General features: G+C 42.8%; 1 protein-coding gene across 3 annotated transcripts in view; it reads left to right on the forward strand.

Moving 5' to 3' along the window:
* The window catches only part of nbeal1 (neurobeachin-like 1), a 70864-nt gene that overhangs the window by 13304 nt on the left and 31439 nt on the right, over positions 1 to 26121 (forward strand). For all 3 annotated transcript variants that reach the window (XM_054743190.2, XM_054743189.2, XM_054743191.2), the window contains exons 2-9: positions 16233 to 16324; positions 18672 to 18833; positions 18941 to 19022; positions 19094 to 19221; positions 19768 to 19850; positions 21089 to 21174; positions 22066 to 22426; positions 22501 to 22607. In XM_054743190.2, coding sequence (XP_054599165.2) covers positions 16233 to 16324; positions 18672 to 18833; positions 18941 to 19022; positions 19094 to 19221; positions 19768 to 19850; positions 21089 to 21174; positions 22066 to 22426; positions 22501 to 22607 — 1101 coding nt within the window. The remainder of the gene's footprint in view (positions 1 to 16232; positions 16325 to 18671; positions 18834 to 18940; positions 19023 to 19093; positions 19222 to 19767; positions 19851 to 21088; positions 21175 to 22065; positions 22427 to 22500; positions 22608 to 26121) is intronic.

Consider the following 26121-nt stretch of genomic DNA (forward strand, 5'->3'; position numbering starts at 1 on the left):
GAAATTTCAGATTCCCACCTGGACCAATAGTATACAGCTTTCCTCTTATGTTTCTGTTAGGGATGTTCAAGATTCTTGTTTTAACCGATGTTTAATATTAAACTCGTTATTTTAGTTATTCACCCTTCCAATAATTCATTATGAAATTATCTATTAGTTAATTAGATATCTATTAATTAGTATTGTTAATTTCCTTAATTTATATTTTATATTTTATCTAAATTGAGGATGGATCATGTTAGTAAGCCAATTAGTTAATACCTCATTAAGGTTCTAGCTTCTGGGTTACATCCTCCCCCATTAAATATCATGCACGTCCCTGTGCATTGTTTCTACGGGGTACACAACTTCTTGAGTAAGAGAGTCAATAAAAGCTTTATTAAGTCCTTGGAAAAGGGACCTAACTACGGTCACTAGTGGATTGCCCAATTGAGAGTAAGTTAGTCTTTGAGGAGGCTGACTACTTCGTTCAGATCTCCTGACATACATCTCTGGTTGCACAGTATCATGCTCATCCGTTTCGGTTTGATTCTCAACTGAGACAGGACGAAGTGAGCTCTCTGTTTCCGACAGAGCTGATGAGCTATTCTCTAAGACTTTGGTCTTTTCAGATGTATGTGTCTGATCGTGTATGATGGGTTCAAAACTTACATCACGTTGCTGCGACTTTAGGACACCATCCAATTGAGGTAGGTTTGTGTTAGTTTCATCCCCCGTTTCTACGTCAGGTAAGTATACTTCGTTTTTTTTCGTTTTTTCAGGTAAGTATGTTGCTGCTCCTTTCACTCTTTCAGGTAAGAATGTCGCAGTTTCACTCATTCTGTCAGGTAAGAATGTTTCGGTGTTGATGCCTTTGTCAAGTAAGGACAATTCAGCATTTTCATTACCAGCTAAGGTTGGTTCCTTGCGATCCCCTGTGTGTAAGGATAGTGTGTTTTGTTGTTGAATATTATTTACCGGTCCTGAATCTGCTATGAGTTCCCTATTTGGCAAGGTGACCGCTATTTGATAGGATGGTCGGTTTAGCACTTGTGGAAGATCAGAGTGATAAAACTCATCTACCTCTTCGTCAAGTGGCTCATCTGGGTCAGGTTCTAAGGCTGAACTCTGTCTTGTATGAGGTCTGCTAGGTTTCGTAACGCGTTCTGTTTCATTTTCTAATGAAGAGAGAAAACCACAAGGCAGTAAAAGATCTCTGTGGAGTGTTCTGTTGGGTCCTTCTCCGTTCTCTGGTTTTACAGTGTATACTGGCAAGTTTTCCATCTGTTTGAGAACTATATACACTGTTTGCTCCCATTTGTCTGCTAATTTATGCTTTTCTCTTAAGCGAAGATTTCGGACTAAAACACGATCTCCCACACCTAGTGTGGACTCGCGAATGTTTCTGTCGAACCGTTCTTTGTTCTTCCTCGCTGTTTTTTGAGAGTTTTTTATGACAATGTCATAACTCTGTTCCAGATGACTCTTCAGTTCTTTAACATACTGAGAATGAGTTATAGAGGGCTTGTTCAAATGCGGTAACCCAAAGGCAATATCTATAGGCAACCGAGGCTGCCTACCGAACATTAGCTCGTAGGGAGAGTATCCCGTCACGTCATTTTTTGTACAATTGTACGAGTGAGTAAGTGGTTTTACAAAATCGCGCCAGTGATGTTTCTCAGTGGCTTGTAAAGTTCCCAACATGCTGAGTAATGTACGATTGTACCGTTCAACGGGGTTGCCACGAGGGTGATAAGGGCTCGTTCTGACTTTACGGATACCAAGTAAAGAACAAAGTTCCTTGATTGTACGTGATTCGAAATCCCGTCCCTGATCACTATGAAGACGCTCAGGAAACCCGTAGTGGACTAAAAAATGTTCCCACAGGTTCTTCGCGACAGTGGTGGCTTTCTGATCTTTGGTTGGGATGGACACTGCATACTTTGTAAAATGGTCTGTAATCACTAAGACATCTTTAGTGTTCTTACTGTCTGGTTCTATGGAGAGAAAATCCATGCAAACTAACTCCATAGGTCTGGTGGTGGTAATACTCACCATTGGAGCAGCTTTGTCAGGGAGGGCCTTCCGACGGATACATCTTTCGCAAGTTTTAACTTTGATTTCGATATCACTAGCCATTCTTGGCCAGTAAAAACGGGACCGAATGAGATCTGTCGTACGTTCAACCCCAAGATGCCCCATATCATCATGTAGGCTTTGCATGACTGTTGAACGTAATGAATCAGGCAAGACTAACTGCAATGATGTCTCTGGTCCTAATTGGCGTCTCCGGTACAGTAAATCATTTTGAAACTCGAACCGTTTCCACTCTCTCAAAAGGTTAAGAACCACTGGGGGTTCTGCAATAGTATCAGTTGGCGGTTTATTGTCAGTCATAAGCAGCTGAATGACTCGGCCAATGGTTGGATCTTTCCTCTGCAAGGAGACAAGGTTAGCATGGTTATACTTGGGCACAGCAAAGAAACTGTCACTATTGTCTTCCAACTGGAATAGGTCTGGAATGGCCGCTGCAGACATGGCAAGTGACTGAACTAAACCACAAGGAGAATCAGTCTCATCCAAGACCATGTGCTTTTGGCATGTTGCCTTCACTGCTTCGGCTTGAAGTTGAAGCTCGACTTCTTTGACAGAGGATAAAAGATGAGATCGGAACTCATCTAGTCGTTGGCATTCCTCAGTGAATTTTGAGTTGTCTTCAGGTTTATCATGCAGCCTCCTAGACAGGCCATCCGCGTCAACGTTCTGTGTACCTGCACGGTATCTGATGTCAAAATTATAGGTGGACAACGCAGCTAGCCAACGATAGCTCGTTGCATCGAGTTTTGCCGTTGTTAAGAGGTAAGTTAACGGATTATTATCAGTAATGACAGTGAATGTGTTCCCATACAAATAGTCATGAAACTTATCTGTTAGGGCCCACTTTAAGGCTAGAAACTCCAACTTGTGCGCAGGGTACCTAGTTTCACTAGAGCTTAAACCGCGACTTGCATAAGCGATTACCTGTGTGACACCGTTTTGCACTTGGTATAGCGCTGCACCGAGTCCGGTCGTACTAGCATCTGTGCGTACTAGATATGGGAGTTTTGCGTCAGCGTAGCCAAGAACTGGCGAAGTGGTAAGTTTTTCAATAATAGTTTGAAAGGACTTCTCACAGTCTTGGCTCCAACGATTCCCAAAGGGTTCTTTGGGGTTCAAGTACTTTGATCTACATGGTGGTGTTTTAAAGTTTTTCCGTTTGGGTGGATAACCAGCCGTGAGAGATGTTAGTGGCTTGACAATATTTGAGTAATCTTTAACGAAGCGTCGGTAATAACCGGTAAATCCTAAGAAAGATTGGAGTTCCTTCAAAGTCTGAGGCTTCGGCCATGTTTTGAGTGCTTCCACCTTATCTGGATCGGTTTTTATGCCATCTCGAGATACTATATGTCCAAGATAACGCACAGATGTCTGGAAAAAACGACACTTATCTGGTGATAGCTTGAGTCCGTATTCTCTAAGCCGTTCAAGAACGTGAGAAAGTCTGGTTTCGTGTTCTTCCAAGGAGTTGGAAAAGACGATCAAGTCGTCTAGGAAAACTAACACTTCCTTCAGATTAATGTCCTTCATACACTTTTCCATAACCCGTTGGAAAGTGCTTGGAGCATTTGTTATTCCTTGTGGCATACGGTTAAATTCATAAAACCCAAACGGGCAAACAAAAGCAGTTTTAGGTTTATCCTTTTCACACATCTCTATTTGATAGTAACCTGACTTGAGGTCCATCACAGAAAACCACTGTGATCCAGCGAGAGCAGAAAAGGACTCCTCCAAGTTAGGCAGGGCATATGCGTCGCGAATGGTTTGCAGATTAAGCTTTCTATAGTCTATACATAGACGTACCTCACCATTCTTTTTCCGAACTACCACTATTGGTGAGGCAAATGGAGACTCCGACTCTCTTATTATACCGGTTTCCAAGAGGGCTTCCAAATGTTTTCTCACGGCTTCATAATCATGTGGATGGATCGGCCGAGATTTCTGTTTGAATGGGGTCTCGTCTTTTAAGTTGATGTGATGTCTTATCTGTTGTGTATGACCAAAATCAAGATCGTGGTGCGAAAACACATCGGAGTAAGTGTTAAGTTTGTTGGTGATCCTCCCTTTCCATTCTTCGGACAAGGGCGAAGTACCGAAGTCAAAACTGAGAGGAGGGTTTGAAGGTGAAGTCTGTTGCTGCGAACTACACGCCGCAAGTACTTTCTGATCACTTTTGTCAGGTTCTGGATATGGCATAACACGATCGGCTTTAACTAACTCAGCGATCACACAGTTAGTGGGTAATGTGATGTCATGGTTAGTTTCGTTTCTTAGTACAACAGGTACTTTGTATGGACCATGTGAAGGTAAGGAAATGAGGCAACAGTCTACAATTATACCCCCTGGTAGAGAACCATTGGTGGGTTGTTCAATGAGTGCATAAGGCTCATGCTTGTTTTGGCTGGGTTGCATAAACCCTTCTAGTAACAGTTTTTTATTTGCAGGGAGAACTTCTTGGGTTCTCCCTCGAAGCTTCACCACACCAACTCGTCCATCTTTGCTTTGTTTTTTTCTGACTGCTAAGGCTTTTAGCACGTGTTGGTACCCATAAGAGAGTGCCTTGGAATCAGGTAAGTTATTGGCAGACAATTGCTCATACAAAGGATCGAGTGTGTTTGTGCCAATGAGTAGTGGTGTATCAGAGTTTGAGCTTATATCCGGAACCGCTAACGCAAGGGTAGGTAACTCAAGTCCAGACTGATCGAGCTCTTTTGGAAATGTGACACTTATCTCTATGTATCCTAAATAAGGAACTGCTTGACCGTTTGCGCCCTCGACTTCTAACAGATTACTGATGGGTTTAATTGAGAGGTCAGGTAAGTGTTCTTGGTAAAAAGAATTGGCAATGGTGGTTACCTGGGACCCTGAATCCAGTAAACAATTACATTCAACACTGTTAACTGAGACTGTAGCTGTGCATCGCCCACCCACTAATCTTTTGGGAAGTTTTGGCACTGAATGAGCATGAACTGGCTTGCAAAAAAGTCTCTCTGTCCTTTCCTTAGAGGGACTTGGTTCTACTTTAGCACCTATCTGTCCCACGATAGGAGCTTCTACCGGTTTAAAGGAGGAGACTGAGCAATTGGCTTTGACATCTCCCACTCGCGCTGCTTCTGTCTAAGAGCAAGTCTTTTAGTTGCAACTAGTGCTGGATTTGGCTCGTTGCTACAGCTAGAAGATATGTGCCCATCTTCTCCGCACTTAAAACAGTATCCAGGCTTTGGTCTGGGCACCACTGCTGTTATCTGCTGAATCTGTTTGGGCTCATCTGGAATTTTAGTCCCCACACGGGGTTTTGACTCTTTTTGAGTTTTCTTTGCCTTTTTATCTGTGTTGTTAACCTTAAGCTGTGCAATTTGGCTCCTGAGCTCAGCGATTTGTTTGCGTAAGTCATCACAGTTATCATCTATTTCCAGTTCACAAGTGTTTTTACTCTGAGAGCATGTTGTTTGCACATTTGAATACACTCTAGTTCGTTGTGCCCCTAAGTGTTGTTTCATGCGTGCTGCTTTAGTAGCCTGTTTGTCTTCTTCAGTGCGCAGTTTGAGGAGAAGTGCTGTAAAATGAGGCGGGTTGTCTTTCTTTTGTTCGAGTTGCAGGTTTGAAATCAGCGAGCTGTCCCAACAGCCTCTGCAAAACTGCTTGAGCAGCTGCTGGTCGGCGTCACTGGAGGAAATTCCATTCCTCTGAATAACTAGGTTTAACAAGGTGTATAACCTCTGAAAGTAATCGGAAGGTTTTTCACCACTGTCCTGGTTTGTGTTTAAGAAGCGAGCAAAGAGCTCGTCGCCGTCTTCGACAGCTGCGTAAGCTGAATCGAGATGTTCAAGGTACGTTTCCGGGTCGGATTTTGGACTAAGAGCTTTAACGATGCTCGCTGCTGGGGCTGACAGACTCTCCACGATTCTTCGTACAATTTGGGACTTGGTGAGTGAAGGATCATTTATGCATAACACTATACTACTACGCCAAGTATCATAGTCAGTTTCAAAAGAAGGGTGTGGAACTCGCCCTGAGAACGGTTTTAGTCTGTATTGTGAAGTAGGCGGAGGGATAACCTCACTGCTTTTAACAATGTGTTCCACAATAACTCGCTGAACCTCAGGTGTGTTTAAAAGATTTGGTGGAATGCAAGGGTTTTGTTTTCCAGTCTCTGTAGGTGGACAATTGTCCTTTGAGTTGTTCATATAGTTAACTTCTGGTGTTAAAGGCAGGGAATATGTAACTTGGTCACTATGGAGCATTGGCTCTGGTTCAGTGACTGGTTCAGATGCAGGGGTATCCCTTCCTAAAGATTCCCCAATTTTTTCCAGTTCCTCCATTAGAAGGTCTTTAAATGATTGATTGCTACGCGCAGCTATGTCCCTGAGCTCTGACAGATAGGCATCAGTGGCAGATGTGCTAGTTTCTAGACTGTACGCACTGGCTAGGTCTTGAATATGGAAGAAAACATCTGGGTTCCTAGTACAAGGTTTGTCATAGGGTAAACATTGTTTCTTTAATTCCTTAACAGTGGCTTCATGTTGAAACTCCACAATAATCTGATCACAGTTTGGTAACTTAATGCGCCTGTTAACTGGTCCGAATCCTTCCATAAACCCAAAGACTTCGTTATCAAGGTCTGTATCAGTTAACCCACTGATTAAAACAGCATTTGAAACTTTGACCTTTTCTGTTTTCACAACTTCCATTTTAAAACACTCAAAAGTACCAATAATGCCAAAATGGCAAACCACTGTGACCTCCAGGCACTCTTATGATGTCAGTCAATGGTTAGCTAAGGTAACAACTCTACAATTCTCCTGGCTGGCTCGCCAAGTTTTATGTAACCGGATTACAGGATACAATAAGATAATTAAAAGAAAACATAAACAAATGGGCCAATAATTAGGTTCGGGGAGAATTGGAGGTTGTTTAAGAATGACTGGAGTCACGGGTATAGCATGAAACGGTTTATATACTAAATTTTAATAATAATGGGAAATATAACACATAAAGATAACACACAAAACAGATGAAAACAATCGACAATAGTAAAATGCTCGGTATGAGATTTGATCATATGAGTCACAAGTCAGCCGGCGTCAAGTCAAATCCCCACGCTTGGGGTGAAAGTCAGAGTCCGGTGGTGCGATTTTTTCCTACCGCACCGTTGAGATTGTTCACAGAAGAGAGCAGTCTGCTCTTCAGTTACTTGAGATGTCCTGGTTCGTTCAGTGGTTAAGGCTCGCCATCTCCCTCGTCAGGAAGAAATCCAGTTCTCGTTCCAAGTGAGTGATCATAGGAGTCGGGATCAAACCCAAGGAAAAAAAAAAACCCAGCCTGTAAACAACAGGACTGTTAGCGAGTTGGCATCGACCCTTCTCGTCACATCACAGCATAAAGTCTTACAGACTTAAACAAATGCTTCACTCTATTGGCATAGCCAATCATGTATGGGTTCACAGTTCAACTAACATAACATCAATTTGATTGTCTATTAAAATAATTCTCAGTAGCTCTGGAAATATAATTACATATGACAACAATTGTTCAGCTCAATAGGCTCAGTTAGATTCTATTACTCTACACTATTCAACAAGAAATACATTCATGACAACAAGGATACATTTAGTTGTGTTTCTATACAGCATTGTGACACCTTGTATATCTGTAACACAATAAATAAATAAATAAATAAATAAATAAATAAATAAATAAATAAAATGTTCTATAACAAAATTCAACAAAATATAAATTCTGGTCCTTTGGTCCACCTTTGTAAAATAATTCCTCCCTAATCAGTTAGCTTTTATTTATTTTTATTTATCTATTTTTTTTATTATTAAATGTTTGGTTAAGGGACGCATTGCTAATTCTATGGCGTTAGCTATAACGCCCCTGAGGACCTTGTACATCTAGGCCGTACCACCATTAACTGGCGGTTTGAGCCGTTAACTCCTGGGAATCCCATATGCCCTACCGCCGTTAACTGGCGGTTTGAGCCGTTAACTCCTATATGCCCTACCACCGTTAACTGGTAGTTTGAGATGTTAACTCCTGGGATCTAACGTCTAGCAGCCCACTGCTGTCACCTCGGTTGCTGTAATTAGCTTTTTGAATTTAATAATTTACTGAATTTAATCTCATTCACTCACCAACGCGCTCCAACGGTTCCCTCCTACAGAGGATTGGTTCACTCTGTCGTCTCCACACAAATCTATAAGAATGGAATTAATTTGATAAGCTATTTAAGTTTCCTTTTTTTTTTTAAGTTGCATCGTTAGCTTTTTCTCTTCTTTTTTCTTTACTCACCGCGTTGGTTCCAAGTTCCTAGCTCTTATTAGAAGGAGTCAAGTCCGCCTCTCCCTCTATCTATGCGGCACCCAAATCAGGGTTCTTCACGGCCTCGACCGTTGTTTTTTTCTCTCTCTCTCTCTCTCTCTAACCGCTCAGTCTTTGCTTTCTGTATCTGCGTGCTGCACAGCCGTTTGTCTCTCCTCTCGCTCAGCTGCGTCGCACGGTTTTATTTCGCGGAGGCGGGACTTATTTCTCTCAGCCAATGAAATTTCAGATTCCCACCTGGACCAATAGTATACAGCTTTCCTCTTATGTTTCTGTTAGGGATGTTCAAGATTCTTGTTTTAACCGATGTTTAATATTAAACTCGTTATTTTAGTTATTCACCCTTCCAATAATTCATTATGAAATTATCTATTAGTTAATTAGATATCTATTAATTAGTATTGTTAATTTCCTTAATTTATATTTTATATTTTATCTAAATTGAGGATGGATCATGTTAGTAAGCCAATTAGTTAATACCTCATTAAGGTTCTAGCTTCTGGGTTACAGTCACATTAGCCTTAAAGGGACTTTATTATAGCTATTTATGGTTGATACGAAACATGTTCGTATAAAGTTCTTTGGGTAAAATCCCTCTCACTTAAAGAGCAAGTCACCCCCTACCAGAGTATTACTCCATTCCCACTTCCTGTTTGAAAAATGCAACAAATGCTGTTGCCTACCAGACCAAGAGGGCGGAGCCGCTAACAAATACACACACACAGGTTCACAACGACATTGTGACATCATATGGTACCAGCTAACATCCTAGGGTACCTCTTAGCCAATAGCGATGGCAGATTTAAATTCAAATGCAGTGCAGAGTTTTTACCTGACAACGGCACAACACCGACAGTTTTAGGCAGAAAATTACAATTTTAACTAAAATGCACTAAAGGGCAAAACTATTGACTACACGTGTCTGCAGCACGATTAGACACACATTTATGTAGTTTATCAGGAAAAAAAGTTAATTTGGGGTGACTTGCTCTTTAAAGAAAAAGAAGCAGCTTTAATTTTTTTGACTTATTCAAACAGCTCGTTTTAAGCATTTAGTTCCTGAAACCAAACACTGACAGAAAACAGATGGACTGTTTTTGATCATGTTTGGAGTGTTTTTTGGAGGCAGCTGAATATCACTTGGCCACACAAAACATGTCCCTTGTAAAGCATATGTAAATTATTGTAAAGAAATAAAGGCAAACCGTTTGTAAAAATAGGTAAGGTAAAAGGAAGTTGTCTAACGACATTCAGGGGAATCATGGGCTGTGTCCCAATTCATGGGCTGCATCCATGGAGGGAGCTGGTTCATGTATGCTGGGTCAATCCCTAGGCCAGTCATGAGCCACAGTGAATTTTGACGGTCTAGCTTTCGTTTTTATTCCCACCCATACCTCAGTGTAGGGCCGTGCGATCGATCTGACGATATAAAATCGTTAATAAGGTGATGACAATCTAGAACCAGGACCATGTTTTTTTATTTGCGTTCTATCCCTGGTAACCAAGCCCCCACAATGCGGCTCAAAAATTGAGGCCAACCCGGAAGTGCCAAAAATTGCAGTTCCACCCTCATCCGCTGGGGGCTGGTGTCAGAAGCGAGCAAATCCACATTGACTCCCATGTTAAAAATACCAATTTCACAGCAGAAATAAACATGTTTACAGCCTGGTACCAAAACATGTTTTAGGTTTAAATGATCTAGTTTATACAGGGTTTCCCTTACATAGGCGTAGCCGTGGCGGCCCACCACGGCTGAAATCCCACCGCCACGCCGACAAGATCCCAAGTTTTTTTGTTTTTGTTGGCACTGTTTCCGGAAGAAGCAGCGGGAACTACTATGTTGTCGCTTGTGGTCACAGCCGGCGGCAGCAAGGAGGAGCAGGCAGGGCAGGGTGAAGTTACAGCATAAGTTACTGAGTTTAAAATTAGAAAGGTAGCAGTGGATATAATGCTTTTTGGTTTACATGTTTCAACAGCGTTAAGATAAACGAGTGTTGACGATCTTGACAGGTTTTCCTCCCCCCACCAGGCTAATCATCACCTATTCATGTACATTTTTTTTTTTTCATGTCTGACTTTAACCGCATCTAATACTGTATTACGGCGTGAGCGCAACAGCGACAACTTAAGATCGATGTGTGAGCAGCGTGAGAGGTCGGGTGTTTTCATCTGAACCCTTAAAACCTCCAGCAGGCTACGTTGCACGGCGCGGCGCTAACAACTTAGCGACGTGACATGTCTCAGAGAAAGCGTAAAAACACGTTGGACGCTTCTTCTGAAGCGGGAAAATAACACTTCTTCTTAAGCAGAGCACGACGTCACCTCGACTCGTTCACCCTCTACCGAGCCGGACTGAGCTTGATAACATTGACCCAGCACAGCCACTGGGTCGTTGGAGCTGCCCCGTGACTGCCTGATGGAAAACCAGCGGGTTTCATCAGACTCGTAAAGTTTCTTGTTTTTGCTGGGGACCCCCTGTATTTTACCGCTCCCTCCTGCAGTCTTCCCCTATTAACATTTAAAATGATTCTGTAAATTCCGTGTATCAATAGAAAAAATCTCTGCCTCTGCCAGCTGCAATAAATGTAGTCTCCAAATAATAAATGAGGTGCATTCATTGTGTATCTCCTTTGATCTGCATGAGTGATATTTTCAGCACCAGAACAATGAAGCAAAGAAACAGATTCCTGAGTTTGTTAGTAATTTTATATATTAGGTGCATCTGACCTCCCCACCCCCACCGCCACAGCTGGAAAAATTCCTAAGGGAAACACTGTTACACTCATGACAACTCTGAGGGGGGTGAATTTTTTTCTCACTCTTCTGTTTAAGTGTATTAAAAGCCTAAAATTCTGTATAATTAATGAGCATCCGACCCACGTGACCACAGAGCTAGCTCCAGGGAAAGGCCTCAGTTGAGCCTCGGTCTGGCTTGGAGACTGTTCCGGGATTTTGAGTCTCTGTGTTTGTGTATTCTTTTTGGGATATTTTTTGTGCAATTGTTGGACAAAATGACTTGCTGTGGCATTAATTGCTCTAATAGAGCGTCCAAGGAGTCTCCACTTCATTTTCTTCGGTAAATAAAATTATATTTATGTATTTTAGGTCACTGCCGAGCTGAGCTTAGATTTTAACATGTACTGTTTAACCATGAAATTTAAATGTAATAGGGTTTAACCCATTGCGTTTAACATAATGCTGCACTTTAGAAAATGGGTTGAAATATAACATGTTGGTGGAGCTGGGTTCCCACTATCGGCTTGTGGAGCTCTCGGGAGACCTCTGTGTTCCACCCGGTTTTACCCAGCGGTCAGCCCGGCGTATCTCTGACTCAGAAGCTCTGGTGTTGTGCACAGTTAACTCCGGTTGTAGCTAGGTTGCTACCTCCGTTAGCTTAGCTCCCACCTCCGCGTTAGCTTTGGGTTAGCTTCAGGTTAGCTTGTAGCTAGTTCGACCGGGTGTCGTCAGTTGATCCCAGCCTTACAGCTGCCCCACCCTCAGCTCCACCTCTCTTCCCTTTTGTGGAATCATCTGGGCTTGACGGAACCTGTGACACGGTCAAAATGGCGGTGGTGGCCACTTCCCATTTTAGCACAACAACTTATTATTGGAGCTATGGAAACCCATTGTCCAACATTTATATGTCGATGCTTGTACCATTATTTCTGGACGCGTCTACGCCACTTTTTTTTTCAGCCGAGTCCTGCTATTTGCTAATCAGCTTCTGTCAGCATGACAAACATACCAATGAACCAATCAGAGCAAGGTTAGGGCAGCGTGTTGGATATTTTAGCTGGGGTGCTCGGTAGAGCTGAGGAAAGTAATTTAATAATCGATGCATTAAGATGCGGACATAAACAATTATGAATCTTTAAAGAAGCACAACATACTCGATTATAGCGGCTAGCCGCTAGCATTAGCTGCTAGCTTGCTCAGTCTCTAAGCGGTCATGATACGTATTCTCATGCGTCTGCTCGATCAGGAAACCTATGTGCTCTAAACGTTGCAATTTGGGGATGTTCATTTGTGTTTTAGCGAGCCTTTTCACCGTGGCTGCCGACTAGAGCTTTGTTTATACCAAATCCCTCCCCTGCGTAGTCAGGAAACGGCTACGGAGAGCAGTAAGGGACAAAACAAAGAGTGTAATAGGGTGTGTAATCCTGACTAGAGGATGCAGGAGATGAGGATGCATCATGATTTTAGCTTAACAGGATAGATTTTTTAAATCTGGACAAGAAAAAATTACTTACATTATTGTGGATGATAGGATATGAGCCACCTCTGAATAGAATTTGAATTACCGTATTTTACAATAATTATAGTTTTTTTAATGAAAGTGTCTGTGGGGGTTTTCCCGTCCAACTGGGAGGAGACCCAAGGAAAGACCCAGGACACGCTGGAGGGACTAAGTCTCTCACCTGGCCAGGGAACACCTTGGGATTCCCCCGGAGGAGCTGGCTCAAGTAGCCGAGGGGAGGCAAGTCTGGGCATCTCGGCTTAGGCTGCTGCCCCCGCTACCCGACTCTGGATAAGCGGCTATCAATGGATGGATGGATGAAATCTTTTATCCTTTTTTTTTCCATATCGCCCACCCCTACCTCAGTGTGTGTCCTATCGCCCAGCAACCATGACGGCGCAAAACGGAAATGAAAACTCAACTTGGCTAGCTAGCTTAACTACCATTGGCTCGGCTAAGTTTAGGTTGGGCCAGTCACAGCTCTCTATTTTTGTAGAGAGATGTAAGGCTAGCTTGGTGCCATTATGGCACAACTTTCTTTTTTTATGATGACTAAGAGCTAAGATGGAGGAAAAGCTACAAATATGGTGTCAACTCAGGAATGGCGCTCGTTTTAAACGGCTTTGGCGTCAATGTTGGACAATGTAGACTTGAGGATTTTTTTGAGGCATGGGCCGATTGATGCACTCCTTATTCTACTTTTATGGTGTGTGGCGGACTGCCTCGTTGACTTATCCTATGAATACATTACATTGGTCGCTGCTCTGATTGGTCCTAACGTTGTTCAGTTGCATGGAGAGAGCTGAGCTCTGTCTATGGGTCATGGCCACTCTTTATATTACACACGGCTTGCCAGGCCAAAATTTAGTGGCAATACATGAAGAACTACAGAAGCCACCATGTGAGCTGGGTTAGGGTAGGACAGTAAGGATACACCAGACCCAATGGGGACGTGTTTGTGGGCTGCATTTTGAGGACAAGTTGGAAAGCCTTGTCACTTTGCTGTGATGTAATCAGCCTTGAATGCAGCCTTGGAAGGATGCTGCCGCTAAATTTGGACACATCATAGACAAATCATAAAGCAGCATAAAAACTCAAAGTGGACCATAGTTTTTCAGCGTACGTACGTAGTTTAATTTAAAATCCATGAGATTAATAATGTGGGCGATCCTGATTATAGATCAGCGCTTTTACTCAGCACATCTCACCGATCTGCGGGTCGATGGGAATCGCCGTTTTAAGAATGGAATTTATTGATTAGTCGGTCTCAGCGGTGCCCGGTTACAGAGCTCAACTTAAGCGGATCTTTAAGAATGTGGTGTACCAGCTCTGCAGAGAGTCCTGGCGTGATTCAGGGTAATGATACGCTGCTGCGGCGTGAGATCGACTCTGAACTACACGGGAACAAGATCGGTGTGGGTGAAACAAGGTGGTTGAGTTTAAGATTATCACTTGTAAGAGTCCTCTGTGTGTGTGTGTGTGCGTGCGTGCGTGTGTGCGTGCGTTCGTGCGTGTGTGTGTGTGAGAGGGTAAACAGAGCCACATAGAGCAGGGTGTGTCCCTGTCTGCCACGGTCCAAACCCTCAATGGGCATCTGTGCTCTCAAGCTGCTGCCTAAAGCAGGACATTCTTACACACACACACACACACACACACACGCACACACACACGCAGGCACACACACACACACACACACACACACAGAACCACACACACACACACACACACACACAGAACCACACAGCTTTATGGGTTATCCCACAGAGGTGTTCATATCCACACAGTAGATGTTAGAAACTGTTGCTAATTAGAAATGTTCATCTCCTGTAGTTGGCACTGATTTGTGCAGCTACGGCGACGATCACACACGTGTCCCAGAGGAGCTGCTTATCCTCCGTTGGCTTTACACACACTTTGCTGCGTTGTCCTGATGACTTCCCCCGTTCGTGGAGCAGACTCAGACTTTCTGCTTGGTTTTGGCTGATGTCCTCTCTGACACGCAGACAGAGCCTGACAGCCTTTCTGCTCCTCTCCCCCTCTGCTGCCAGATGGCTGTGCTGCTCTGAGAACTTTTTTTTTTAACTCTAATTTGCAAATACCTTCAGAGCAGTTTCTGGCCCAGTGTTCCTCTGGCATTTAGGAAGTCTTTGGTTTTTATTTTACCACCTTACAGGAGGACAGTAGCGGGGAAATGGCCATATCTCCAAAGGTTCACGTTCATTTTTATATGATAAAACAATGATTACAAACCTTCCCACCTCTAAATGACCTTAGATGCTCACTCACACCCTGCTGATGACCCCTCCTATGGGATCAGGTGGAGGTTTGTAAGCTGATAATCACTCTCCTATGAAGAACTGATGACTCACTTAAAGCTAGCCTAAGCCCAGCACACTGTGTGTGTAGCCATGAGCAAAGATAAGAAAGTACAAGTGCAGACGTCACTGGAAGAAATAATTAAAAACAGGACGGTAGAGCCATCAGAGCAAGAAAAGCCTGGAGAGACGAAGGCTGTCTGATCTCCATCAGAAGTTGGCTACAAAGCCTGGGGATCAAACTGGAAACGCACGGATTTGTGGTGGCATTGGTGCCTTGAAACAAGAAGGTTGCAGGTTTTAATCCCAGCTGCACCCTTTTTTGCACTGAGGTAGCATCATCTCCCTTATGCTTGCGTGGGATTTCTCCGGGTTCCCCGATTTTCTCCTAAACCAGGCCAAAGACATTCATGTGAGTGAGTGAGTGAGTGAGTGAGTGACTTGTTGTTTGTTTCTGTGTGTCCCTGTGATGGACTGGAGGCCTGTCCTGGGTGTCCCTCCCTATCACTGCTGGAGTTGGACCAGGAATAAGCAGTCTGAGATGAATTATTTCCTCCTGAGGAACCAGCAGACCAATTACACACGAGGATGTTTGAACTAGATCTACTACTAATATATCTATGTGGTAATATTACAGCCACACACACCCATCAGGTGTACTTGGTGGTTGTCTGTGTCAACAGCTCAGATCTGTTGGTGGTGGTCGTTGTTGTGGAAACTAAAGACCTGGAGTCTGGCTATCAAACATATTAAATCCCAGTTCTTCTCTTTTTAGATCCTTTTTTTTTTAGTGTTCTTGAACTTCTGAGTTAGTTCCAGTTACTGCAGCTGATGTTGCGATCCTTATCTTTTCCTCAAGGAATTTAGAAAATGCCGCTATACCAGTCGCCAGAAAGTCGGCGTCAGAATGCGGTCGGGCCGGTTTTCCTCTCCTAACAGGTGGATTCTTAGGTTTCCACATTCTAGGAAGCGTCTCCTTTAAACACGTGTTTCCACTTTCTCAATGACAGTTCTCAACCTTGTGACGTGTAAAAGTTACACGCCGTCTGGAGTCATTGTTACCATTGTTTCTGTGCATCACAGACCTGAAGCGTCTGCTGTTTTAAGAATGTGACCTGATGACCCGATAATTCAAAAGCTTTTTTCCTGCCATGTTGGCTTCCAGCCATTAAAGTTCAGCTTGATACATCTTGTCAACAAAGGCCACCAACATAGTTGTCCTCTCTTTGTTTCCATCGTCACTCATTCATCTCTTTTCTCTGCTGGCCTTTGTTTCTCAGAGGGATCCAGACTACTTCAAGAAATGGCTGGAGATTTTCATCGGCACGTACGAGCAATGCCTAGACGTGGACTTTGAAAAGCCCCTTTCCAGGTAACAAAACTCAGGAATGAAAAGGAGGTCGGTGATTTTTAACCTGCCGACAAATATCTGTTGAAATCATTCAATTGTTGTTGTTTACAAACAACTGGATCATGTTTTATGAGCCAGTAAACATGGCTGATATGGATTCTAGTTTAAGCCGCAATCTGGAGTTGAAACAAAAATATTTTTTGCCACCAGAGGGCGAGAGAGCGCCACTATCAAAACCACAGAAGAAGAGTTTGTCACATTATCAAATAAATTCACTCAAAAATGAAGCTGTTAGGAAAGTGCAAAGCGTGGGGGCATTTTATATTTAGTAGTTAACTCATTCACTGCCAGCGTTTTTCAGTGTTTTACATTTTCAAACGACGACTTTAGTCGTCCATGAGTACGTTTACATGCAGCCAATATCCGGGTTATGATCGGGTTAAGGTCGGTATTCGGGTTTCTGAGTTGATCAGAATAACCCGTTTACAAGCATAAATAGAAAGAGTTACCTCTAACTTGCATAACCCGATTTAAATGCGGACGTTGGGGTAGCGTCACGACGTATGGACTACGTCCAGACGCAATATACGTCATTTCCGGTTCTTCTTGTTCTGGTATCCGTGAAAGCAACAACATGTTTCCCAGTTCGGAAGAGATAGCGACCGCGTTTGTTTGCGCTTTAGTTTCCTCGTCACTCCAAAACTGTGGTGCTGTGCCACGACTCGCCATGTTGCTCCCAACTTGTTGTTTACTTCCGGTGTTCTGGCGCATACAAGACGTCTCGCTACTCAAAAGACCAAGATTCCTTGTGAACAGAGCATGCGCAGAACACACGCTTTGATGGGGATAACCCGGTATGAGTTTACACGACCAAACATTCGGGTTAGAAAAGGGTTACCCCAGGTGTAGTAACCGGGTTTTTAAAAACCCGGTTATGAGCATATCCGGGTTTTTGGCGGTGTTTACATGGCCGTGCGGAACCGGGTTATTGTGAATATTCGGGTTTTAAAAGGGTTGCCGGCTGCATGTAAACGTACTGATCGGCAGTGAATGAGTTAAAAAAAATGAGGCTAACATGAGAGCCTGAAAAAATATGGAAATAAATCTGCACAGCTAAATAAAACGAGACCAGCAACAGGTCAGTCTGCCGTGACTCCTGCTTTGTGACAGCTTGGTGTCTGCCTCCTCTAGTTTGTTTGGTAAAATAAAGTTTGGTGTAATTATTTAGTTCACTGTAAGCAAACTAAAGTGTTTCTTAGAAGTGTGGCCTCCAGAATGCGCTGTGATGCCGGACGACCCGTTACTCAACAGGTCCTGAAGGACATTTCAGCTCTCATCCCACTAACGTTGTTTTAAGTTTATGAATGTTGTAACAAGCGTGGGACTTTGGTCCTGCGTCAGAATTGTGTTAAAAGAGTAGGCGGGAAAGCGTTTGTATTGTTTATAAAGCGGGAGCAAAGATTTGTTTTGTCTGTGTGCGCGGGTGGGGGTGGAGGGGGAGTTTACGGTTAACCGAGTATTAACCGTTTAATGGCTTCGATAACCACTTAACCCTCCCGCTGTCCTAATGGGTGTGACCCCGCGAGGACAGTTGACCATTGAGCAGGGTTGATGGTTTATCCCTTGGGTCCACGTGGCAGGGGTGAGGAGTGAGCACCACCTCACCCCTGCCACATGGACCCAAGGGATAAACCATCAATCCTGCTCTATGGTCAACTTTCCTCGCGGGGTCAGTGGGAGGGTCAAACAAAATTTGAAAAATGTGCATCCATAAAACAAATATTTTTGGTTTTATGAGTTCCAGTTTCTGTCTTCATGGTTCTGAGAATGTCAGAAGCGCATTCTTTCAAATTCTTTCACAATAAGAGCAGGTTTTTTTCTGCTCATTTAGACAAAAGGTTTATTTCTGGGTGCATCGCGTTTTCATCCTGCAGACGATAGTCAGCCGGTTGCTAATAAAGGCTCGCCTATTTGTAACGTTTGGGTTGTACTCGGTAGTTGAGAAGGCACAGCGGACAACACTTTGCAGGACAGTGAAACGCTCCCAACCACACTCGTACTGGGAATTCCACAGCGTTTGTCCTTTAAAAGCCATCTTCAACTACCTTCCAAGGTCCAGTTGAATGGCTGCTATCTAGTCATACATGGAAAAAAAAGCAGAGCTCACGCAACCCGTAATGTCACTTGAGTTAGAGAGAAGAACATATAGTCCGTTTCAGTCCATACGTCCATCTGCAACACGCTTCTCCCACGTTCTCTAGGGCAGGTAGGTAGCGGCGCATACTTGTGACATCACTAACAAACGACTTGTACTACCTTAAAGAGACTACACAGTCACGACTGTTACATATTCTCGCGCATTTTCCAGACCAGAGGAGGTTCCGCCGGTGTTGACGCTCCTGCCTGACAACATCCTCCAGGTTTTGCGTCACCAGCTGCTGCAATGTGTCCAAAAAGCCTCAGACGGTTTGGAGCCCGAGCAGCAAAATCTGGCTCTGCTGCTTCTGAAGTTCCTCATCATCATCTGCAGGTTGGGATAATTAACAAAAACAGGAAGTTCCCTTTTGACTCATGTTGAATCACTTTAGTAAGGAACCGCTAACTTAACATGTGTGTTTGTGCCACTGTTTGTATCAGAAACCTGTCCAATGTCGAGGAGATCGGCACCTGCTCCTACATCAATCACATCATCACCATGACAACACTTTACATCCAGCAGGTTGGACTCCACCCTCTTTTTTTGCATAGATTAAAGTTTTTAAATAATCTAAATGAGATGTTTTGCTACAGCTGAAGAGTCGTACCAAGGAGAAGGAGATGATGGACCAGAGTCAGGCAGAAGACTTTGTTCGTCACGCGCTGGCGTTCTGTGAGAGCCTCTATGATCCGTACCGCAACTGGAGGCATCGAACCAGCGGGTAGCGGCACGACTTTACCTCGCAACAGGAACGAGACACCATAATCAGATTATACACTTAAATGTTACTAAACCAGCTTTGTTTAGTCATTTATGTTCTCTCTTTTGCACATAATTGAGCCTTAAGGAATTTCTTTGAAGAAGGAAGGGCAACATTTTCGTTCACAGACGTGTAAATTGTCACCACTGTGTGAAAATAAATTACCTACAAAGTCTTTGATTTTTGACAAAAGCGTAAGAAGTTGAAGGGTGAAAAATTCATGAAACTCTGTTTTAGACTAAAAAGCAAGTTTTTGAAAATCCAGACGTCATGGTATCTTAGTCTTCTTGGGATAGTTATCACAGCATTTTGGGTCGTTCCTGTGCATGAGAAGCCACATTTTTGAAGAAAGTTTTAGAAATATCTAAAATATTTCTGAAATTGGACAAAAAGACCCTAATTTGCTCTTCATCCTCTTGCTTGATAGACAAATAGAACAAGGTGTCATCAGCATATCATTAGAGATGATTGTTTCTTGTTTAGTTAAGTTTTTGCTTTCCTCCTCAGGGAGCAGCTGGGTTCGGTAGAGAGGAGCAGACAGAAGTTCAAGGCAGCTCCACTCACTGTTGAGTTTGTTCCCTTCTTCTATCGTGAGTCATTTTACCTCTTGTTCCTATTTTCAGCCAAACCACACCATCAGATTAACCTTACGGATGTTTTTCTTAACTGTCATTTAAAGGTTTTGCTTCATGAAAACTGTCCTGTTAACAATAATGTGTTTTAGCTGTCAAATCAACACCATTAAGAAGGCTTACTCTGTCTTTTCACTTGACGCGTAAGCATCATGAAATGTCTACGAAACGCGGTATGCAACAATTAGCCGCCATTATGATGGATGGGTATATTTCCACCAGCCGCGAAATGTTACGTTTTGGACGCGTTGTTTTGTTAAATTTACACTTCAAGCCTATTTATTTATACGCTACACTTCCAGAATATGTCAAGCTCAGATCGCACCAGACAGGAAGTCAAACACAGGAGCAGTGTATAACATTTGGAAACTTTCAAAATAAAATGCCTACAGATATCCGGTTGCTTAACTATTGAAAAACAGCATCTTTACCTGTGAAACCTCGGTAGCTGAGGTAAACAGAACAGAAACCCTAACAGGAAGGGTTGAAGCTCTATTTGTTGATCATTTATTTACTCCACCAGTAAGTGGTTTTATTGTTGTGGCGTGCAGAAGCAAATCTTCTCTTTCTAACGTTTCCTCCACATAAGTGCCTCTGTCCTCTTCCCCTCGGCCACGTTTTTCCTCCAAGAGCCTCACTCCGCTCTGCTGCTTCCTCCTCTTCCCTCTCTGAATCCCCTCTTTGTGCTTCATCTGTCTGTCAGGCCTTGAGATGAGCAGATAGTGAATGTAGCCCGTCAGGACACTTCAGCCATGCTGGCGGCCATCTTGAACAAACAGTCCTTTCTGTGTGGTGGTAGCTCACCAAAGATAAATGATGACATGTGTCTGTTTTAAGTTCATTTAATCAGATAGTGTTTTAAAACCATCCTTAAAGAAGGAATTGTTTCGTGTTTAGTCGTTAGACGAGAAGAATGGAGCCAAAAATGTCTCCCTACTTGGACCTGTTGACAGATGAGTTAATGGATAACTTGGCCAATCGTGACTCAGAGGTCAATGCCAGAGTGTTTTTGTGCTGTTGGTGTGTGTGTGTGTGTGTGTGTAATATCTAAGCTGGAGGGTTACTGACCTTCCTCATCTGAAAATTTGTTAAATAAAGATTTTTTTTCTTATGCTTTCATTCATGTTTTCTTTAAAATGAAAGAACAAGCGAGGACTTGTACAGCCACCTCTAAGATGGAGATGCTTTTGTTCCAGAGTGCTTCCAGGAGAGCGAGCACCTGAAGGAGAGTCTGAAATGCTGCCTGCTGCACCTGTTTGGGGCCATCGTAGCCGGGGATCAGGTGAGACTGGGGTTTGACCTGGAGGTCAGAGGCTCTTTTAACAACCTCAATAACTACTCTGGTCTCTACTGGTCATGGATCAGTTCCAACCCTTCATTATTTAAGACTCTACTGTGTACTAAACATGCTCTGAACTTCACTGCAATAAAAGAAGGCTGTTTTTATACTTTAACAGTTAGTGACGTACATTTTTTAAACCTTATGCATTAAAGTGTTTGATGCAAAAACGTGTATTTGACGATCAGGTGGGCCCCGCCTCTCCTAAATGTCAACAATCAACACTTAATGTTTTGTTGGCATTCTGATGACGGAATATCTGAGTTCATCACAGTAAGGCTGTCGGTTTAGCGTCCAGGAGAGAGCAGAGCACGTTTCAACTAATAGAAGCTAACTGTTAGCATTAGCAACACCGCCACACAGCAGAACTCCTTCAGGTTTGTGTTATGTGTGGAGATAAAACATCACATTGCAGAGCAAAGAGTCAGTGGTAGAGTCGTGTTGCTGTTATCCAATCAGAAGCGAGATGTCCAAATATCAGGAAATAAGAATCTAATCCTGCCGTCTGAAGCTACGTTCTCCAGCTGATTCCTGTGTCCTCAAACAGGTGCACCAGAGCTTTTTTTCCTCCAGAGAACCACTTGCATGTCTTCCTACTAGAGACCTAGAGACCAGAGTATGAAAAATATTAGCAACTCCACAACAGGGCGAGACACATTCAGGCATGCATTATTTGTGGAGATAAAACATCAGCGTTGCATTTTTTTACCCAATAAAGAGCAAACGAAGGCAGCAGAACAGTCGTGTTGCTGCTAGCCAGTAAGAGGAGAGAGATGTTTGCATATCATGAATATTAATGAGCAAGACTCTAAATCTAGTCCTGTTTCTGTCCAGAGGAACGCTCTGCTTGCCATCTCTCCAGCCACCATGGAGGTGTTGATGCGAGTGCTGGCTGACAGCTACATGGGCAGCAACTCGTCAGACGAGACCGAGGACTGGGACAGCGAGACCGTCAGCCCTATGGCCCTGCTGACTCTGGGCTGCCTCAGAGAGGTGGTGCAGTGCCTGCTGGCCTCCAGCTCCGACCAGCGCCAGGTGGAAATCGCCTCCGTTTTAGAAAACTACTTCAAGCTGCTGAACTCGGATCCCGCGGTGGTAATCTCAGCTCGGCAGCAGCAACAAGCCAAGGGCCGAGTCTCCACACCGGGCCGACACTGGGAGTGTCGGTTTGTGGCGCTGCAAGTCCACATGCTTGGTAGAGACTAGAAAAGGAAGAATTATTGATTTAGATGGACTAAGTCTGTTTAAGCTGTTGGTTTTCTCCCGCAGACACAATCAGGGACATGTTCCTGTGCTCCGACAGGCCGGTTCTACAAGCCATCTTCCTCAACAGTAACTGTTTTGAGCATTTGATCCGCCTGCTGCAGAACAGCAAGGTGAGAACCTTTGATCTTGTTGTTAGTCTAATGAACATGAAAACGGGAATCAACACAATCTTGTAGTTTAGGTTTTATGGTGCAATTACAGAAAATCATTTAAAGCTCTGGGAATGCACTGATTAATGAGCAGATGACTGGAAGCAGCTGATTTCCTGTGATCGATGACACAAAGACTTTTTTTTCCCCCTCCTGTTACGTCCCCGACATGTGTTGGTAAAATGTGAAGGATGGGGATCCAATCCAATCCAATTTTATTTATAAAGGGCATTCAACAAGGCATTACAACCAAACAAGGCGCTGTACACTAAAAATGTTGGTTAATTAAACCGGCGTTATACAATCATGTCGAACACAGATAAAAGATAAAAAGGAAATACAACAAAATTCCCAAAACTAACAGCTAAAAATCAATAAGACACAGGGAGAATAAAAAAAATTAGAAAAACATTTTAAAAAAGAACCTCAATAGTACGGAAGTTAATATTGTAAAGTCTATTTTCAAACAATGCAGATGTAAGTGATGGTCATAATTATGTTGTATAAGCTAGGTTGAAGTAGTGAGTTTTCAGGCGTGATTTAAAAATGCTAGCTGTTGGTGCTTGCCTCACTAGCAGTGGTAATGCGTTCCACAGCTTCGGTGCACAGACAGAGAAAGCCCTTTCTCCACGGCTTTTTAAACGTGCATTGGGAACAGCTAGGAGGAGCTTATCTTCGGACCTGAGAGCACGCGGCGGGTTGTAGTAATGGACAAGTTCACACAGATATGGAGGAGTTTGATGGTTCAAGGATTTGTAAGTCAGAAGCATAATTTTGAAATTTATCCTGAACTGCACGGGCAACCAGTGGAGAGATTTCAGATAACATAAGAACTGGACAGTGGATATTAAAATGGTTTTATTGTTGAAAAAGGTTCTAAAAACTTGCAAAATCTCTCTAAAAGGTTAACATCACAATGACAAATTATCAACTATAAAAACACCTGGTTAAAACTTGGTTAAAAGCTTAAAGGTGTTCTAAAAGCACAACGAAGTTGATAAAAGTCTAAAACAATCTACTGACTCAAACACCTGGTAAGACTTAAACAAACTGCACCCAAAAGATCCCTCAGATCATACAAGAGTTTAAACTTTTAAGTAAAAACTCATCCGAAGGAACGAACGAAAAGGGGTTAAACCAAACGAAATCTGGAGGACAGCAGAGCCCCTGCACTGCTGCGTCCCAGACTGCTGAAGGCACAGCCTTTTTATACGGGTGTTAGCAGGATTCAGCTCAGCTGTGCTCCTCAGCAGCCTGGGAGAGAGGAGAAGGAGGGGCGGTGTCAGGCTGATCACCAGGGCTGGGTGATCCTGGCTCCTGCTCTTCACTCAAGGCTGGCAGCCGTGACACCTCCTTTGATTTTATTTTTAATTTGAACTCTTTGTGGGTTTGTATACATACCGTAGCTAATCGGTTAATTTCTACTAGTAAAACTTGATGTTAGCTTTTGGTAATATTAGTAAAATGCCCTAAAACTAAATTAAAGGCGAATGGGCTTCCTGTCTCTGCTGGAGATGGGTACCCAGATTCAGATTTCAGATTTATTGGCCAAGTAAAATTACATTTACAAGGAATTTAGCTTTGGTAGATGTTCGCTCTCTAAAACATACAACAACTACAATAAATGAGAATAAAAATAATAATGAATGAAATAAAAATACATAAAAAAAATAACACATAAGAACATGTATACCCACACACATGTTCATTTACACACACACACACACACATATATACATATATGCATACACACACACACACACTCATATCCATAAGCATACTGAATAAGTATAAAAAAAGTATAATAAAAGGATGGTAAAAGAATCTACAGATTCAGGAGAGAAATGGCTGAAGGAAAGACGGTACCTTTGACATTTGAATCGATTCGGTACTAATTCCCGGTACCTACGAATCGATACCGGTACTTAACGGTACCAATTTTCGATACTTTTGAGTGTTTAATATTTTAATTCACTTTTATAATTAAATATATTTTTTCTCAATATGTGAACATATTTGATAAATATCACGATAAATAACATTCAACTGTTTGTATTTTAACATCGTCCTTGTAGTTTTATAAGCTGATAATTAAACTGAAGCAAACATCTTTACTGTGAACTAAATTTACTGTGTATCTTCATTCCTTTTGCCATCTCTTTCATTTGATTTTTCCTACTGGGAAGTTAGAATTTCCGAGGAGAAAGTGAATGCACCATTAGCTGATAACAATGGTGGCAATGGAAGCTAACATATCGAGCTAACGTTATCTTTAACAGTTTATTTAGCTGCTGGAGCAGATTAAAACGATGATGCCTCACACTTAGATCGTTGTCACTGGTTTCATCTTCACCCAATCACCCGTCGCATTTAGTAAAGTGAAGCCAAACTTTAGAGCGCGTTCATGTTCTTCTAGTCAGAAATTCGGAGTTCCGAGGAGAAAGCGAGCGCACCATTAGCAAAACGGAAGCTAACATATCAAGCTAACGTTATCTTAAACATTTTATTTACCTACCGGAGCAGATTAAGATGAGGATGTCTCACTTAGATCGTTGTCGCTGGTTTCATCATCACCCAGTTACCCATCACATTTAGTGAAGTGGACCCAAGCGTTAGCGTGCGTTCTTTCTACCATGCTGCTCTGTTTACAACTGGCTCACAGGGACCGACGACATAATGCTCTTGCGCATGCGCAGCTGTCTAGGCAGGTTCTCGTTATGAAGGACGGGTACCGAAACGAGGCACCGTTTCAAATGACGTGAATCGGTGCTCAGTCGGTACTATGGAATTCGGTCGGTACCTTAAAAAGTACCGAATTCAGTACCCATCGCTAGGCCCCCTGTCCCTCCCATGCAATTCGAACTGAGCACCACTCAGCATTAGCCAATAGCATTAGACATCCGCTTACATACAGATCACAATGACAACGTGACAACACTAGTAAAAGCTAACTGTTAGCATTAGCAACTCCACCACATGGCAGAACTCTTCGAGGCTTGAGTTATTTGTGGAGATAAAACGTCAACGTTGCAAAGCAAACAGAGTCAGTGGTAGAGTCGTGTTGCTGTTAGCCAATCAGAAATGAGATGTCCAATTATCAGGAAATAAGATGTTCAGCTCCTCAAACAGGCACACCAAAGCTTTTTACCCCAGAGTACGACTTATAAGGCATTCATTCCTACTAGAGGCCACTGCTAATGTACGAATAAAGTTGACCTTTAATAGAAGAGTGGTAGAGTTAATAAATACTTCTGTTCAGGAACCTGAAAGATTTTATTTGAAGATTTTTTTAGACAAATAGAGAATTTTTAAACCCATGTTTATTGTTTAGAGAAAATTTAGATGTTTAGTGTAATAAATGTTTCTTAAAAACGAAAATGTTTCATCAAGCATAACTTAGGACAAAGTAAGTTGGTAATGATGTTTTTAAGAAATCAAAATTAGAAAAGATTTGAGTGGGAAAACAAATCAGAAT

The sequence above is a fragment of the Nothobranchius furzeri genome, chromosome 14, assembly GCF_043380555.1.
Source record: "Nothobranchius furzeri strain GRZ-AD chromosome 14, NfurGRZ-RIMD1, whole genome shotgun sequence".
In the NCBI taxonomy this organism is placed as follows: domain Eukaryota; kingdom Metazoa; phylum Chordata; class Actinopteri; order Cyprinodontiformes; family Nothobranchiidae; genus Nothobranchius; species Nothobranchius furzeri.